The sequence below is a fragment of the Alosa sapidissima genome, chromosome 1 (assembly GCF_018492685.1).
Source record: "Alosa sapidissima isolate fAloSap1 chromosome 1, fAloSap1.pri, whole genome shotgun sequence".
Taxonomy (NCBI): domain Eukaryota; kingdom Metazoa; phylum Chordata; class Actinopteri; order Clupeiformes; family Clupeidae; genus Alosa; species Alosa sapidissima.
Window position 1 is genome coordinate 1,573,319 of NC_055957.1, and position 19,595 is coordinate 1,592,913.

Genomic DNA, 19,595 nt, shown 5'->3' on the forward strand with positions numbered 1-19,595 from the left:
AGGCAGCTGAGAGCAACACGGCGAAGTGCAGGAGACTCATCCTGAATCCACACGTCACCTTAACACACACACACACACACACACACACACACACACACACGTTACCTTAACACTGCTCCAACACACACACACACACGTTACCTTTCCACTGCTCCAACACACACACAAACACACACACACACACATTACCTTTCCACTGCTCCAACACACACACACACACACACACACACACACACACAATGCATAAATGTTTTATCCAAATCCACCCATTTTCACAGAATTTCTTTTTCTAAATGTATCATACGCATGGGACAGCCACTCAAACCCCTTTCCCATAAAAACTAAAATTGTTCATATTCTTTTTATTGTTATTATTATTATTATTAGCCTACAAATCAGTCCAATCCAACATCCTAAAGCATGTGTTGGTGTTGTACCCTCACTAGTGTGGCTGCAATATATTGGATATTATATATATATATATATATATATATATATATATATATATATATATATATATTATATATATATATATATATAACCTATATATTTATAATAGAGATGCAACGATATGGAATTTTAGGGCCGATAACGATAACCGATATTTATTGGTTTGTTGTGGCCGATACCGATACGATAATCGATAATATTACTCTTGAAAATCAAATTGTGAAAAGTGATTTGGGGAAAGCATTTAATAAGCATAATTTTATTGCAGTAATTTTACCTACCACCAAATGATGGACAGAACTCATAATAGTCCTCAATAGTACAGCAGTCAACAACATAACAGTAGCCTAGCCCTACAGTATGTGTGGCTCCTTTAAGTGAAACTGACGTCAGTGAATTGCGAGTGAGTGGCTAGAGAGTTTGAATCGTTTAGGACTAAACGCTCATAAACGGCTCAGCTTTGAATAAGCTACAGTATAGCGACCAAATCAGAGTTTGTGAGGGAAACTTAGGTTTCAACTGCGGGTAACTGAATAAAGCTGCAACTCCTCAGACTGTATCTTATGTCCGTCTACTCTGTTGCGCACAACCTGCTGCAGCAGAAATTAAAGGAGTTAGACCCGAAGGTTTTAATAACTTATTATGATGACCTGTCTGGAACTGAAGCAGGAATGGTTAGCATATTTCTAGGTAATAATACAAAACCCAAGCTAAAGTAATGCAAATATAATACTAAAACACAACTTACTGTAGAACTAGGCCTACTTATGTACTCTTCCCACTAACGAGTTTGTTTATTTGTTTCCCCGACCAGCGCGGTAAAGTGCAAACACACCAGCACAAGACGGCTCTAGATAGGGCTGAGCTCCGCTCTGTTAAGGTTAAATGGCGGATCATTCACGAGAGGATTTTGAGATGCACAGATTCCCAAATGAAGGCATATCCAAAGATTTTGTTAGAGTGGTGAAATACATTCACACCGCTGACATTGAGGAAAAAGTATAGCCAACCAAGCTCAAGTAGCTCAGTGTAGCCAGACTGACCTTACGTGGGCCTAAATTAGGACTAAATATCGGCGCAAATTATCGGCCAGAATTATGTTATCTGACCGATAATAATATTTTCATTTTTTCACTTATCGGCTAATAATATATCGGCCGCTGATATATTGTGCATCCCTAATTTATAACCTATATATATTTATATACTAAACAGAGCAAATCAACATGCCACATGGCATCCTTAACTGGAACCAGACCAATCAAAATTATTGTTTCATATCTGTAGATCTGTAGACATCTGCAATAAGGCAATAATGTGTTCGGTGATTGGTTGCTGTGTTTGAAGAATCCAAGATGCAAAACCTTATTCGTCCATTTTGCCTGATGTCCCAAATTACCCGACCAATTTGCCACTCATTCAACATTCAAGCTCTCTCTCTCTCTCTCTCTCTCACACACACATACACTCTCAAGCTCTCTCTCTCACACACAGACACACACTCTCAAACTCTCTTTTCTCTCTCACACACACACACTCTCTCAAATTATCTCTCTCTCACATACACACACACTCTCCTCTTGTCACTTTCACAAAAACAGTTTCAGAATCTCCACATTTGTCCAGTTATCATTATTTTTTTTAATTTCAGAATTTCAGAGGGCAACATACCAGCTTAGACAAAAACACATAGCCTACTTGATGACATAAAATAGCCTAGACACCTAGACACACAGAACAAAATCTCAATGTAAGCTTATCTCAGTAGCACACACACACACACACACACACACACACACACTTTAGCCACTAGAAAGACACCTCACTGCTATTTCAACCTTAATAAAACATCTTAATATAAGCCTGTATATCAGTAACACACACTTGTGTGCAGCTGATTGTGTGACCCAAATAAGTAGGCTAGAAGATGACCAGGGTTCAGAATAAGTAGGCTAGTAGCCTAGAAGATGACCAGGGTTCAGGACTTGACCAGGCCAATAGGAGCTGCATGAGGAGATGAGCAACTGCCATTTAACTTCGCATCACTCACTCTATTATAGTTTCGACTTATATATCAAGGGCGAATTACAGATTAGTTTATTCAACACACTAATGTGATATAATACAGCCTCATGGAAAGCGCCACATTCGCGGCCACAGTTGCGTATAGAAGTTAAGAGAGGTCAAGACCGCTCTCCGTTACTTACCGGGGCTTGCACGCGCGCTAGTTATCCATATAAGGACGACTCCAAAAACACAAACTTTCCCATTGTGAGCAGAATCCCGAGATTGTCCGACCCAAGAGCGGTTTTCACATCGGCGATCTGACGGACATCAGACCATCACAAGGCACACGGGTGCAACAATAGAGAGCGTCTGGTAGCCTGCGCGACGGGGGAAACTAACGGGTTGGCTGATCGGAATCTCAGAAGGTCCTCGCCTTCTGAACGCACTCGAAGAGTTTTTGGGAGCCGCGTTACCGCCTGTCGGTGGTTGGTTTATCACTTCGGCTAAGATTGTAAAGTTTGCTGCTAGGTCCGGTGCGGAGAGTCACGGCTCGGTGAAGTCCACTCTGCAGTACGCACTTGGGGAAGTCAAGTTACAGTAGAAGCGGCCAGCCCCAGCCCCCTCCCTCCTAACCGCCCGCTGCAGCTCGAGCGGCCGCCACAGACCCTTCGCTAAACACACACACACAAACTCACTCACTCACTCTCTCTCTCTCTCTCTCTCTCACACACACACACAGACATACAACTTCAAAATAAGAGCCACATGCTAAACTTTTTGACTTTTCTTAATTCTTGTTCTAATCAATTTATAGTATAGGCCTAGTTTATAGTAATTTTATCTTATCTGTGATAACTCAATTTTAAGAGCAGCGCATGTTTTTGTTTTGTGTTGCATTGGCAGTGTGTGTGTGAGTGTGAGTGTGTGTGTGTGTGTGTGTGTGTGTGTGTGTGTGTATAGGCTGTGACTGCGAGTCTGGCGCTTAGAGATGATGCATGGGACTCACTCATTATCTAGAGCTCACGGCCGTAAACAGCTGACTGCCCTGTTCAGCACATTACCCCAGCTGCCCTGTTCAGCATTTTTATTGCTGTAGAATATTTTCAGATAACTAGGACAAACGCGTTTGCCAAGAACCACATAACATGACCACAACCATAAGGTCACCCAAACTAGGCATTGGTGGCCCTATAGATTGTGTTGCTAAATCTGTGAGATTGTGTGTGATCGCTTCAGCTGTTTGGCTGGTGGTTAGCTTATTGACAAGGCGACCATCCATCATCCAAACACACACTCCACACAACCGCACACACTGACTCGACTCTCGACATAACCACACAAACTCCACACAACCGGCGCACACACTTCACACAACTGCACACTCCACACAACCGCACACACTGACTCGACTCTCGACATAACCACACACACTTCACACAACTGCACACTCCACACAACCGCACACACTCCACACACCCGGCGCACACACTTCATAGCAGCAGCCAGTGACCGGAAGGGGCCCAGGACAACTCTAACCACCCTTGAGAGTAGAGGCTGGGGTTCTATTGGAGGCATTTAAATACGGTTGCTTCTGATTACGCTTACCCTATCTGCTCCAGAGTGAAATTGTTTGTGACATTTAGCCAGGCTGCTTCTAATGTCCAGCTGATTTGTTTAGGGGCGATTATGTTGTCTGTATACAGTGGTTTAGAGCGCTGGGACACACCGTCTGATTGGTCCGCGGGCGGCTGCATACCAGTGGCACGTGCTGGTTTACGCTTACGGCCGAGGAGGTGGGACTAACGGCAGGGTGAGCTTGTGGCGCCCCCTAGTGTTAAACAGCACAAATGTTGCACATTGTAAATAAAGGCATTTGAAAAAAGAACTGTACGAACACACAACCAACCAACTGCCTGGAGGTGCATGCAGGTTAGGATATCAAGTATGGCAATTAATATGTTACACTATTTTAAATCAAAGCATACCCCCCCCCCAAGACCTGGATATGATTGTGTACAACTTCAAAACGAGAACATCAGCGAGGTTAATTGACCCAGAAAGAGAGGTAGCCTTATGTAGTAATGTTGATAGCTTAATTCAGTAAGAGAAAAAAACATAGATGTGTCTCAAAAGTATGTTTCTGTAACAGATGAACATTGTGGCTTTGTGAAACAAAGGTAGGTAGGTAGATAGAGTCTTTGGTCCCATAGGGATAATCATTTGCACACACTTTCCATTATGTTCCATAGCACACTACCAGTGATGCCAGTAACGCGTTTTGGCCTATTTTGACCACTTTTTTCGGTAACAAGTAATCTAACGCGCTACTATTTACAAACCAATAATCAGATTAAAGTTACTTATCTAAATCACTGTGCGTTACTATTTTGTCATTTTCCTTAGTAAAAAGGTATATTCTTTGCTTTCTTCTTGTCTCGGGGATTAACGTCATCCCGACAAACACGGGACGTCCCCCGGACCTTATGCCGACATTCACGACGTCCCCGATTGGTCCCGAACGTCATGTTCTCTAGCGGACGTTCTGGTGACCTTATTGACGTCTGGAGCAAGTTATCGTTTGGTTATTGCGTGACGTCCGGTGCAGGACTTTCTGGGGACCACCGTCAGGTCCCTCGGATTTGCATTTGGTCATTTCAAATACCTCCTAAGGACCCGACAATAACGTTATACCGGGGACATGGGGGGGACGTTTGTTTATTCACACATGGCAGCGGAGTTACTCTGGCTACTGCCTGCAGGACGAAGACATCACATCCATGCACGACTTCACGTTACACGTCTGGGGATGACTAAAGTATCTATCTATGTTGTTACAGCAGCTTCTTGTGGAAACAGCAAAGAGTGCACATAGGCCTATCCGATGAGATTTCTGACGAGGAGCAAGCTCTCTGCCTCACCAGAGCCTTACTGTTTATTAATAAAACAATGATATAGAATAGAAACATCTGGAATGTATTTATTTCATCTTAAAGTTGGCTACAAAGAGCATTCAGAGAAAACGATAATTTGTTCTTTATCTGCAATGTTCCAGGAAGATAGGCTTACATTTATAGGCTGTCCCTGTTTGATCACAGGTCCAAGAAAACGAGTGACGTCAATGCATTCTAGTTATGTTTCATGTACTTTATTTCATGTTGAGTTTTGCTTCCCAGCATGCATTGCGTATTTTTAGTATTTTTGGCTATTATTAGTTTTTAATATTTTGAAACAATATGGTTTGAACAATTTATCTTAGGCTAGCCTAGGCCTACTCTGATGATTTTGAACAATATGCTACGGGATATGCCCATTAAAACGTCGTATTAGTTTATTAAGAAAATGACACCATAGATGTGAAAGCAGCACATCCTATCCCGGTATAAATGTCCATGTCTACTCATCATTAGTGTAATAATGCATTCGGAGGACGTGATTTCATACATGCGTGAAAATATGAGGTGAGTGAAGTTGATTGTGTAGTTGTAGAACAAGTCGTTAATGCATGTTCATGTTCCTTCTCTCCTAGCAACGCTGAGACGTACAGGATGTAATAGCCTACCATACTAAATCGCGCTTCATGTTTTTTTTTTTTTTTACCATCGCGGAAATAAACGTTGCGCGCATAACGTCGCGGTGACCATTACAGGACGTCCTCTCAAAGTCTCGTGGACGTCTTTCAGACCTCCTGAACAGATGTCCGAGGGATGTAAAGGGAACCCTACACAATGTCGAGGAGGTGACTTTCGCCAGGGGACCTTTAGGGGACGTCGCCAGGACTCTGTTTTGTTTACTGGGATCAGCGGCGCCGGAACGAGTTTGAAAGTGGGGGTGCAAAAAAACAAAACCAAAAAAAGCTGGTTTCGGGCTGGGTTCCCCGAGACCATTTAGAAAATTCCAGAGGCCAACTATTCACGCACGTTTTCACGTGGGATATTACGATATAAGATAGTCTAATAATAATTTTAAAAAAAGTCTAACAAAAATTGTCATTATGTTAGGTGCTGTGTAGTGATTTCGGGTGGTTTCATTCAAGCTGATTGGACTGCAAGTAGCGTCTTTTTATGCACAGAGTGATTTAGTCTAGGCTACAAGTTCTAAATGGATAATCTGCTAAAATAAACTGCGCCTGATATTGACAGACACAGACACACCAGCATAACCTGAATTTCCATTCAAGGAACAAATAAGGAGGTAGTCTGTAGCCTACAATAATAATGATCACAATCTCCATTTTCTGTCCTGTGCACGCAGCCAAGCCTTGTCAATGACTGTGATGAAAAGATCTGCACGTAACCTACTTTCTACATTTTGAAGGTTAGCGTAAAAGGTCCCCCGGTAACCTGTCACTGTTTATCCCCGTAAGAAAACGACACTACAATTAGTTACCCAACTGTGCCTGTTCCTTTTGTGTTTGACTGTAATCATGTTATACATTAATTAGTGATTAAAATGACCTTTCTGCGCTCCATATCTGTAACACGAACTGATCTGACCTGATTTGACCCGAGTTTACGTGTAAGCCTATGTTTGCATGATTCTCTACAACGTTTTACTGCATTGCCATGAACAAAGTAAAGGCAAAAAAGGTGTTTCTTTGTCGAACAAATTGGGATGCAATGTGAGCCTTGAATTGAATGCCATGCAGGAATTTGCTAGGATCTCAAAACCGGATTATGAACATTCTTTGCCATAGAGAAACACACAATAGCGTTGGATTATAAACATGCTTTGTCACAAAAACAGAGAAAAAGGTGAGGTAAGTCGAGCTATATGAAGTTATTATTTTGCTGTCACTTCGTCTGTTTTATAACCCAGAAGGATGTACTTGGTATCAAATGATAGCTCTGTGTCTCCTCTTTCATCCGACATGCGTGGCATATCTATCCGATGACAGGTCCGCGTTTAAAACGAGAGTAATGGGTGTGCAGTTGGTTTTTGTACATGACGTTATTATTTTGCAGTCAGTTCGTCTGTTTTTATAAGCCATAAGGATCGACATACTTGGTACATGGGTAGCCCTGTGTCTCCTCTTTCATCTGATATGCTTGCCATATCTATGCGTTCACGGGTTTGCAAGTAATTCAAACGAGAGTAATGGGTGCGCAGGTGAACGCAGAGACTGTAAATATGATGCAATTTGATTTAATTTCATTTTTTTTAATCTTCATACTTTAACGTACAGACAAGTGCGTGATCTCGTTGGAAAGCCCCACTTCTGCTCTGTCACGTGCAATTAAGGCTTCTCGCTGCTAGGAACAGTTGCGGAGCAATGTAACAGAGAAGAAATGGTGTGTTTTTTGTTTTTTTTTTGTTCTCACGTATCCCCTGAAGTGCCTTCACGTACCCCCATTTGGGAACCACTGAGCGATGCCGTGTCAGTGTTGTGGTCAACAACTGCCCTTTTTTTACCCCCGAAACTGCACCGGTGCTTCCGGCGCGCTTGACTGGGATGTAGGCTATGCCAACCTTTTCAGCATGAGGACAACTCACGTGTAAAACCACGCAGCGACACAAACGTAAACAACAATGGAGGGAAGAGAGAGATGCACATTTTATCTATACAGTCATTATTTTGAGTTTGTGTCCGCTAAACATGACAACATTAGGGTACGTTGTACATTCTGTGCTGGCGACAAAGTGCTGTCTAGCTAGACATCCCAAGTCTCCCGAAGTTTTGGGAGTCTCCCACATATTGATATCCTGACGCCCGCAAATTACATACAATCTGCTGGAACCTAGAGCGAACAAGAGCACGCAAGCCAGACCGGACTTCAAATCGCGTGTGCATCTAAGTTTAAAGGGAAACTTGGCAGGATTTCCCCCTCTGCTGGAGAAATTGTGCATTATGCTATTTCAAACTGTGGAAAAAGGTAACAATAAAGCACATGGATTTGTTTACAAGCTAGCAAAACGGTTAGCATAAGTTCGGCTGACAATGTGGATGTTACAAGGTAAGAAACACCAGAGTTTCTTGTATCTCACTTCTCTTTCCGGGACGGTAGTCTCAATGTTGCAAGGTTTCCGCCTGGGGACACTAGGGGCAGCGGGAAAAGTCACCATTTTCACCGAAACAGATCATTTAACCATCCAAATGATTTCTAAACAGGTTTATTACGTTGAAATAGTTGCCTAGTTTCCAAGTTCCCCTTTAACGCGCACACAACGGAGAGGGAGAGAGAGAGGAGTGGTGCGTGTGTGCCTGCAAGCGCATCCAAGACAGAGCATCCTGGTCCGTTTTGCTAAATCAACCAATCAGTTTTCAGTGTAGGTGGGCTTATATCTATATATAGCATTGCTCACTACGGGTTAAATGATTGCAAGACTTGTTGAGGTGAGTTTAACAAGTGTAATTTCATTTGCATATTACTCAGGCCTATACTAGATGGCTATTTGCCAAGGCTACATGAAAAGGCCAAACTACCAAAATCTACATATTTTACTAATACAATTTCTATCAATAGGCCTTCCTTATTTGGTGTACTGACTAGACATTATTGAACAAACATCTGCATTTCAGTATCTAAGTAGGTTAGGTTGGGATGTTAGCTACATTGTTGGCATTACTGTTAAAATGCACTTCCAGTATAGTGAGTATTGGCAAAACCGGTTATCATTTTTATGTTGAGGCGGTGGGGGTGTTGTCGGCAGCTGCTTAAAGTAACTAATAAAGTAACTTGTAATCTAACTTAGTTACTTTTAAAATCAAGTAATCAGTAAAGTAACTAAGTTACTTTTTAAAGGAGTAATCAGTAATCAGATTACTTTTTCAAGGTAACTGTGGCAACACTCTCTCCTGGTTTGAATCCTACCTCACAGGACGCTCGTTTAACGTATCATGGCTTGGTCAGCTATCTGCACCTCACCATCTCACCACAGGGGTCCCCCAGGGTTCAGTGCTGGGCCCCCTTCTCTTTGCTATCTACACCACCTCCTTGGGACAGATTATCCGTTCGCATGGCTTCTCATACCACTGCTATGCAGACGACACACAGCTCTATCTGTCCTTTCCACCTGATGACCCCTTGGTTTCAGCACGGATCTCGGATTGCCTCTCAGACATAGCTACATGGATGAAGGCACACCACCTCCAGCTGAACCTCTCAAAGACTGAACTGCTGGTCCTCCCAGCTAAACCTACCATACACCACGACATCAACATCAAATTTGACTCCCTGTCTGTTTCACCTACCAGGACTGCAAGAAATCTAGGAGTTGTTCTCGGCAACCAACTAAACTTCTCAGATCATGTTGCCTCAGTCGCTCGGTCATGCCGTTTCGCACTCTACAACATACGGAAAATCAGGACTTACTTGACTCAAGATGCTACCCAACTTCTGGTTCAGGCAATAGTCATCTCACGACTCGACTACTGCAACGCCCTCCTGACAGGTCTCCCAGCCTGCGCAGTGAAACCCCTTCAGATTATCCAGAACGCGGCGGCGCGCCTGGTCTACAACCAACCTAAAAGGGCACATGTTACCCCGCTGCTCATCCAGCTACACTGGCTACCTATGGCGGCCCGCATCAAATTCAAGGCTCTAACGCTTGCCTACAAAGTAGTCTCCAGTTCTGCTCCCACCTACTTGAATGCCCTCATACAGACATACGCTACCCCCAGACCGCTGCGCTCCTCAGACGAACGACGTCTAGCTCTACCACCAGTACGCTCAAGCCAATCCAAACTTTTCTCATCTGTTGTTCCTCGTTGGTGGAACACACTGCCAGTTCCTACAAGGGCAGGGACATCCCTCTCCATTTTCAAAAAACTCCTGAAGACCCAGCTCTTTAGAGAACATCTACTCTCATAGCAACACTTACAACAAGTCTTGCTGATCCTAGCCCTCACCAGCCGTCTTAAACTGACACGTAACTGTTAAAAACAGCACTCACTGATGCACTTATTCTTACTGTACTCTAATGTTTTTTAAATTGTCCTAAAATTGTTGAGAATTGCTCTAAAACTTAAACTGTTTACCATGTTGTTAGTCACTTTGGCTAAAAATGCGTCAGCCAAATGTAATGTAATGTAATGTAACACTGCACATATAAACACATTTAACATGTAACACATATGGGACGTCCCCCCATGTGGCATGTGTCCCGTCCACACAGCACAAGCATGACATAGGACAGTGACATATATCCCATACCCACAGCACAAGCATGACATATGACAGTGACATATATCCCATCCACACAGCACAAGCATGACATATGACAGTGACATATATCCCATACCCACAGCACAAGCATGACATAGGACAGTGACATATATCCCATACCCATTCAACACCAAAAATCACATCACATTAAGACACTCACACCAGACACAGCAAAGTGAAGAACATAAATCTACTAGGCAACACTGAGGTGATGGTGGCTGCATTACAGTTTGTTTAGCACTGAGATGGCGGTGTTTAGCACTGTGATGGCGGTGGGAACAAAAGCTTTTCTGAAGGTGGCTTTGTCCAGTTCAGTGCATATCTGCGGCCGGATGTGAACAATTGGTTCAGGGGATGGTCTGTGTCAGCTGTTATTGGATGTGCTAGGCGTGTGATGGCTGTCATTCATGTCTGATAGGCTGGGTGTGGGGAGACTGATTATCTTGGAGGCGATATGTGTGATTTTAATGTTTGTTTTGCAGGTGGTTAGCTTTGTGTAAAAACTATGGCTTTATTATAGTGCCATTAGTCGAGAGCTCAGTGACACATCTTCACGAGCAACTAATATTAATTCACACGCGCAGACACAACAGCGAGCGAGCAAGGGAGCGGAATACAGAGAGTGCACAAAACAACCACTAGGGGGCCATACACTCTCTTGAATTAGATCAGAAATTTGGGATAACAGAACAGAACAGTGCATTTTGACATTTTCAAATATCCAAAGTCTTCTTCTTCTTCTTCTTCTTCTTATTCTTCCCACCAAATTTTTGCGTCTAATTCAGCTTTAACCGTTTAACGTAGAAACTTCGTTCAAACTTTGTAACGTAGGTCTTGAAAAGGACATTTGAGCAATGTATTTTTCACTTTTGTAAACTTTATACTTTTTGAGATATTAACAAAAAACAAGCTTATTTTCCCCCATAGACTTTGCATTGGCACTATGACATCACAATGGGCTAATTAAATTGATTTGCACCTGTATCAACGGCCAGCTGCTCAACTACAGTAAGTCAAGTCAAGTCAGCGCATTTAACATGCACATAGTGCAACCCAAAGCGCTCCACAAACAAGACACATAACAACAAGACAAACGATGCCGGATGGAGCGGCGTAGTCGCCAGCGTACCCATGACATCAAGACATGACAAATACATTTAAAAAATAACAAATACAAAAAATACCGGACGGAGAGGCGTAGTCGCCAGCGTACCCGTGACACCAATACATACAAGACAGACAACAAAACAAATAAACAAATAAAAAAAAGAAAATATATTTAAAAAGGGGGAAAAGTGATGTTAAAATTAGTCCAATTTCCAAACCAGCTGAAAATGTCCAAGGGCAATGATGATCCGTGAAAACTGCGCACAGAGCTGTGTCTTCACAACCGAGGCAATGCCAACAAAGTTCTTTAGCAACTGACCAACCCGGTGAATTCACTGGCAGTCTGGAGATAACATTAACGTTAGAAGCTAGGCCTTGTAGACCGCAGTCTGGAGATGACTGGAAGCACAGTCCAAAGTACTGGGCGATCATGTAGATCCGCAATTCGGTGGACATAACAGCAACCGTTTGTTGCTCCGTGAGATTGCAGCTCTTCACCATTAACGTTAGTCTGCAGTTGGCAAGGCAGCTCGCAGGTCAGCAACAGCTCGGCGGCCACGGCAGATCTTTCGCAGAGTAGCTAGCCTAGGTCCAGCTGTAGGCCCCATCAAAGAGCCAGTTAAACTGATTGCACCTGTATCAACTGCTTTCTGCTCAACTATACCAACTCTCTCTGTGTCTCTCCATTCTACAAGGATATAAGGCACATTCCATCCAACTTTCTATCCATTCATCCTCTTCAAACCATTCACTCATCCACCCATTAAACTATCCATCAACATCCATTCAACTTTCTGTCTATCAACATCCATTACACTATCTACATTCAACTTTTAAACTATATACTCTGTCTCAGGCTTTAAGCATACAATCTGGCTCTCTTAAGACAACAGATCCTGTGCAACTGTTTCCTCTGCCCACAACTGTTTTAAAATAAATATCCTCACTATAATATATAATTTAACTATTTAAACTACTCAACTATTTAACTGTTCAGCCTTTTCAACTGTTTCTAAATAAGAGTTTGTTGTGCATTTTATGTTATTAATATATGTTATGCATGTTATGTTAATATATGTTATGCATTTTCATGCACTTGGTCTGTGTGTGTGTGTTAATATATGTTATGCATTTTACATGTTTTGCATTTTCATTTCCTCGAAATTACATTTTCTAGTTTGTTTCTATTATTTTGAATAAGGTTATTTTGATATTTTTGTAAAAAAAAAACAACTGACCAGGTCTGAGGGTACATAAACTTATATTAATACAATACATTATTATAATATTATTATAAACTTTCACTGTATAGCCTTAAATTAATACAATTTTTGGTATTTTTTAGCTAGGTTTCACAAAGCCAGAATGTTCATCTATTTTTTTTTTTAAATGAAGTATAAAACTCTTCCAAGAGTGGTGATTGCATAATATCCATAATTCATAATTGCCAGGGGTTGTAGTCATCTTGATGAGCTTAATTCTGTAGGAGCTTCTGTCATTTGAATGCTCACTTTAGGCTACTCTAGTACACAGTAAAATTGACAGTGTTATTAAGTGTTAATTTTTCAGAGACATATTTTTCAGTGTTCATTAGTGTTAATTAGTGTAACTTCGGGAGTTGTTTGAACAAACATGTACACCGACGGTGTAATTAAAACTCACAACCTAGTGTTTTAAGTGGGTGTGAATGTACGAACTCTGGGCTGGAGTCATTTACACTTCCGGTCCTTCAGTTGAGATTTTTGAAAAGAAGATGGACGCCATTGAAGTACATCTTGGGATAGTAAAAGGTAAATTAATTTGTTCCCTATACTACTGTAAGCTAGCATGAAAACTACGACAAATACACAATTAAGTAATGTCACATCACAGGTATATGTTTTCATACCAACGTGTTTTACCTACTATGAAATATTGGTGACGTTAGCTTGGTCGCTAGCTAGTAGCAAGGTCGCTAGCACTAGCTAGCTCAGAAAATTATTGGTAAAACATCCAGCAAGCTAACATAACTTCGGTGGGTTATAACCTTATCAAATTGAAATGGTTAAGTTTATGTTAATTTGTAATACTTAAACTGTAAACTGACATTAATATAATATTGGAGTCGACAACGTCTTAAAGTCCTTTCTGAAATTCGAAAAGGCGGTTGGAATTTGAATACCCACTGAGGGAATAGCTCTAACATGCTAACGTAGCCTAGCTGATTAACATTAGTTACAGCCAGAACTCCACTGTTCATAGCGATCTAACGTTAGTGTGCTGCCAAATGCTCACCTGGCACAAATTGATCTGTTGACTGACTAATTATAACAGTCTGTCGACTCATTGACGTTTGGTTGAACTGAACACTATTGCTTGGTTATAAAAAATTGCTGCTAGCTAACATTAGCTGAGACCACTAGGGCATTCGTTTAACTGTTAGGCATTTGTAGCAAACAGAGGTGTAAGGTAACCGTTAGCCTGGTTGGTTTGGTGCAGTCTCCATTCTCTGTATGGCACTGGTATTCGTTTCTGTTAGAGTCTGTTGGCTTTATTTGGGTTAGATCAATTTCTTTGTTTCCTAACTTATAAAGGGTGCAGGTAAGCCAAGGAGTATAGAAGTTAGCTAGCTGATACTTATTTTAGATATTTGTAGAAATTGTGGTTCAATAGCTTGCAAGCACATGCATAAGGATATTCAGTCCATCAGGCATAACGTTACAGCTGAGCAGAGTAAGAAATGTTTATTCTCTGAAATTATGAGCAGTTTTTTTATGGATATGGTAAAATGTAGACGAGTTTACTGCCTAATGAAATTATTTAAGTTATTACCAGTCATGTTGCTTAAAAAGTAGGGATTATATGAACATATTTTAAGACAAAACACTTGAAACATTTTTGAAACATTTGGTAACCTGTGGTAAATTATGTCAGAATAAAGTTTAGAAGTCCTTTGCTGGTTAGTTGATATACTGCTGATAGTCAAATCATTGTTGTTCTTGTATTGATGTAATCATTTTCTTTGTTTTAACAGGGTCAGCAAAATGCTCATCAATGTCCAGTACCATGGAGAAAAAAGTACCTCAAACTGCTGCCTGGTTTTTCCTTTCAAAGTTTAATTCGAGAAGGTGAGGTTTTATGTGGTTTAGCCAAAGTCCTTTTAGGCAAGTCCCTCCACTCGGCAGCCATATTGCAACGCTTTTTTTTTTTTCTTTCTTTTTTCTAGCTTGTTTAGACTATGAATCAGCCTGACCTTAGGCATGTTTCTTAATGATTTCACACGCACACTTTGTATCCTGGCTGGAGTTAATGCAGATCCTTATGATCCTTTTTTGAAAAAAAATCCATACATTTGAAATCAATCAAAGTTCAAAATCCCTGTGCACAGCCCTTTTGCAGGTGCTGATGGTGTGCAGTATAACTATTAAAAAGTCAAAAACTAGTATAAATCGCACACTGGAGGGTATATTTTGTTGACTTTATTTGGCGTGAAGGCTTTAGGTACACGTTCAAACCTGATGAAGAAAATTGTGAAATGTGTTCACGCCAAATAAAGTGGGTATGGTTAAAAAAAAAAAAAGATTTTGTCACCCTTTAGTTGAATTAAGTGAAATAAAATCGGAGACCGAATTTCTTAAAGCAGCCCTTTAAGATTCCAATTTTTTTTTTCTTGTTCTTCAAACAAGGCACATCAATCCACTGGTGCAAAAGAAGAGAACACCTCTGCCATAGGAGATTCGGCAGAAAAAGGCCAAACAGGTGAGCATTTAAAATTAAAATATCACTAGGAGAAATCCTTGTCTGTCTCCTCTCCAAAATGCAGAAGCCTGGCTTTGTGTTCCGGTAGTGTCAAATCAGTGGGCACATTCAATCTTGCAGCTCTGCACAGATCTGGCTGAACGTAAAGTATGTTTATTAGATTCAGTCAGATCTGCTTGCAGATCCAGTGCTGCAAGATCAAAATCCCACTGATTTCATGCTACTAGAACACGAAGCCAAGCAATTTGCTTCCTTCAGATACAGGTCTTGTTATAATCTCTCTGTACACTTTCCAAGTTTACAATACTTCTGTTTGTCTGTAGAGACCCTCATCACACAACCACCGAAGTGTAATTATATTTTGAGCACTATCAGTGGTATTAAATAGCATTTGTTTTTTGACGTTCTAGCTGCCCCCTTAGCTTTCTTGTTTGTACTCTGGATTTACACTTTTTAGAGGGTGCATGTAAGTTTTCTCTTTACAAGTGTATCACTGTTATTGTTTCTTTTTTTACGCATAGATGGTCCAGGAGGTTCTGGAGAAGAGTTAAATGGGAGAGGAAATAATGGAGGAGTATAGTAGAGCACCTTGACACACTGCACAAGAAGGCATCTTCTGAATATCCTGGTCCATGGGTATGTTTTGTTTTGAATAAATTAATCTAATTGTATACAACAGTTAGGTCCAGTCAAACGATTAACTCTTTTCTGACTAAACGAGAGGGATTCCATGGGTGGGGTTATCTCAGGACATCCCTACTCAGACTTTTCAGTGGTAGTGCCATTTTTACATTGATCCAATGTTATCATTCCATTCATTCAAAGTGAGAACATTGTAACATAACATCACAATTGACTGTTTGAGTGAGAAAAATAGAGTGCATGTAATAGGGTGAATAATGTAATGTGAAATAAAATGAAAAATCATTATTGTGCACATATAGCCTCACACAACCTGCCTGCAGAGTGACAAGAAAACCCTAAATTAATGTATTTTAATCCAGGTATTAGGTAGTAGAATTGCTGTGTAAAAACAATATTGAACTGGTGATTGTGGGGTTGATAAATGCTATAAGGTAGAACCTTAGCTGTAGGGATATCTATTACCAACTACACAGTGGCTCCATTTTCAAAAAACTCCTGAAGACCCAGCTCTTTAGAGAACATCTCCTCTCATAGCACTACTTACAACAAGTCTTGCTGATCCTAGTACTTACCACCTGTCTTGAACTGACACTCAACTGTTTAAAAACAGCACTCACTGATGCACTTATTCTTACTGTACTCTACTGTTTTTAAATTGTCCTAAAATTGTTGAGAGAATTGCTTTAAAACTTAAACTGCTACCATGTTAGTCGCTTTGGTTAAAAATGTGTTAGCCTAATGTAATGTAATATTACTTAAGCATATTTTAGTGGCAAGAAGCGTTAAGTCTGTTTTATCCATAATCCATGTTTAATCACTCTTCCATTTTATAGCTTGTAATGTTGTCTGAATATATCTAATATCATTTTCCTATTGTTTTTAGGATACCAGTACGAAGTCAAGGAAAAAGATATGCACTCGGCATTGTGACTGTTTCCTAATCTCAGGGATCCTTACTCCACCAATGGCTATGTAAGATTTTACTCATTTCCATTTAAGGTTATATATAATAATAATGTTCAACTATTGATCTGGATAATCATAGTTCTTGCCCACATTATTTTGCAGGAACACTTCTACGATGCTGGAAGAGGGACGGGCTATCTGGCATGGCGCCTAAAGCAACGAGGGTCGCAGCGTTTGGTCAAGAACAGCTCGGGAGCCTTGGAATACATGAACACCATGAGCTTTTTAAGGAGGTAGACTTTCTAATGAGGAGACACAGCACTCAAAAAATCCTCCATAGAAATGCATGGGGTTAGTTTGTAACGTATGGTGTTGTCTACATATATCACACCCCCCTCCGTGGCAAAACGTGGACATGTAAATACATTGAGCCAATCATGTGGTGTGTTGTGAAGACATTGATTGTGCCAATCATGTGTTGTGATCTTGCCGCTGGAGCAAGATTGGTGTTGTGAAGCCTGCCAAAAGTGCCCAAAATGCGTTGCAATATGGCTGCTGAGTGGAGGGACTTGCCTAAAAGGACTTTGGGTATACCCACATGTAACATCACTTCATGGTGCATTATCTGTCTTGCTTATGGAAAATTGGCCCATTATTGCACATCTCTAGTAATAGGTTTGAAGCAAAACACAAGTTTGTGAAATTGTAAAAAATCTCTTGATTATATTGTTTTATTTCTTGTTTATGAAATGTTTACTCAGTGTTGCAGAGCATTTTCATGCATATGTGGTTATGGATTGTGAGGAACATTGTTTTATTGTTAAAGTCAATGATTTGTATGAGTATAAGGCCTTTGCTCAACAAAATGCTTATGGACCAAACTTTGACATATATATTGTACCTCTGCACATTGATTTGAGCCATATCATGGCAAATGTTAATAAAAAAAGAAAAGTAATTAATTTGCTGTGGTTTGTTTAATATGTTTATTTTGATAAATATATGGCTCTAGAAACTAATTAATTACTCCAATAGAGTTAATTATGAATCACTGATGGAGTTAATGATACACTCCAATAGAGTTCATTTTAACTCTGATAGAGTTAATTATGAAACACTAGGCTAGTGTTAATACGGCAACACTATGGCAAGTGTTATTTTAACACTGATGAGTGAGGATTATATAAACTCTGGAATAGTGTTAAAATTAACACCCATAGAGTAAAATTAACACTGGCCGATTTACTGTGTAGTAACACACACACACACACCATCCTTACACACACATGCAGTAAGCAGGGACACACACCATCCTTACACACACATGCAGTAAGCAGGGACACACATCATTCCCACTGAGAGAGAAATGTTTTATTGAATCTATTTACATAAAAACTAAATAATTTCAGAGCTCCAAATGTTTCTCATAGAGGTCTTTTGCCCGAATTAAACTGAATGTACAAAATACACCAAGCTCTGAATAAATGTGTGTGTGTATGTGAGCGTGTGTGTGTGTGTGTGAGAGAGAGTTCAGAATAAATACAGGATATCCTTCTTCAGGAACGGAGTGGTAAGATCAGCCCATGTTTAGTATGTGTGTGTGTGAGAGAGAGCCCATGCTCAGCGTGTGTGTGTGTGAGGATATGTGTGTGTGTGTGTGTATGAGGATGTGTGTGTGTGTGTATGAGGATGTGTGTGTTATCAGGACCAAGTGTCAGAAAACCCAGCAGTGGTAGAAACGTGTGTAGTGATGTCAGAGGTACATTCTGAGGGGTGTGTGTGTGTGAGAGAGAGTATATGTGTGTGTGTGTGAGAGAGTGTTACTGAGAGAGTTCAATACGAAGAGGGCAAGAAAGAATGAAAGAGTGGGGGAGGGTATAATAATAATAATAATAATAAGTGTTTAAGTGATGCTATGGCTGCACAGCAACAGGCTAATGCTAATGCTAATGTTAAGTTGATTTGCTGACTTGCCCCTCTCAAGGTTATAATAATAATAATAATAATAATAATAACAAGCTTTATTTGTATAGCACCTTTCATACACAGAATGCAGCTCAAAGTGCTTTACATTTGAAGCATGTAACACAATAATAGTCAGTCAGTCATTATCAATCACTTTTCTTCATTGCTTGGGCTGTTTATGATCCACTCAGCAACATATCAAAAATATAGAAAATGACGTCATAAGACTGGCAGCCTTAACTCAGAGTTCTGTATGAGTGCCAATTTCTTTAGGTGTTTTTTGGGAAGACCAGTGAAAAGTGCATTGCAGTAGTCTAACCTGCTAGTGATAAAGGCGTGAATTCGTTTTTCTGCATCTTGTTGGGTTAAAAAGGGCCGCACTTTGGCAATGTTTCTCAAGTGGAAATAGGCTGTCTGAGTAACTTTACTGATATGGGGCTTAAAACTTAACTCTGCATCTAAGATGACACCGAGGCTTGTTACTTTTGGTTTGACCTGGTGCGCCAAGTTCCCCAGATTACTAAGAATAATATCTCGCTTTAGTTTTGGTCCAACCAGAAGTACCTCTGTTTTGTCATCATTTAGTTTAAAAATTTTTTTGCTCATCCACTGATT

At 40.6% G+C, this 19,595-nt stretch overlaps 1 protein-coding gene and 1 long non-coding RNA gene across 3 annotated transcripts in view; one reads left to right on the forward strand and one right to left on the reverse strand.

Moving 5' to 3' along the window:
- The window catches only part of LOC121718191 (fibroblast growth factor receptor-like 1), an 88,365-nt gene extending 85,272 nt beyond the window's left edge, over window positions 1-3,093 (reverse strand). The window contains exons 1-2 of the mRNA XM_042103104.1: window positions 2,658-3,093; window positions 1-58 (exon numbers count right to left, since the gene is read on the reverse strand). The exon at window positions 1-58 is cut by the window's left edge and continues 24 nt beyond it. Of these exons, the coding sequence (XP_041959038.1) occupies window positions 1-40 (40 nt within the window). The 5' untranslated portion in view covers window positions 41-58; window positions 2,658-3,093. The remainder of the gene's footprint in view (window positions 59-2,657) is intronic.
- A 10,388-nt stretch (window positions 3,094-13,481) lies between these two features.
- LOC121678021 lies at window positions 13,482-17,977 on the forward strand. 2 transcript variants are annotated; one of them, XR_006021136.1, is made up of 6 exons: window positions 13,482-13,516; window positions 14,740-14,833; window positions 15,392-15,464; window positions 15,986-16,100; window positions 16,993-17,081; window positions 17,178-17,977. It is a non-coding gene; the product is annotated as an uncharacterized LOC121678021 (long non-coding RNA). The 2 variants fall into 2 exon arrangements; XR_006021134.1 differs by lacking the exon at window positions 13,482-13,516 and having other exon boundaries at window positions 14,641-14,833.
- Window positions 17,978-19,595: the final 1,618 nt, after the last annotated feature.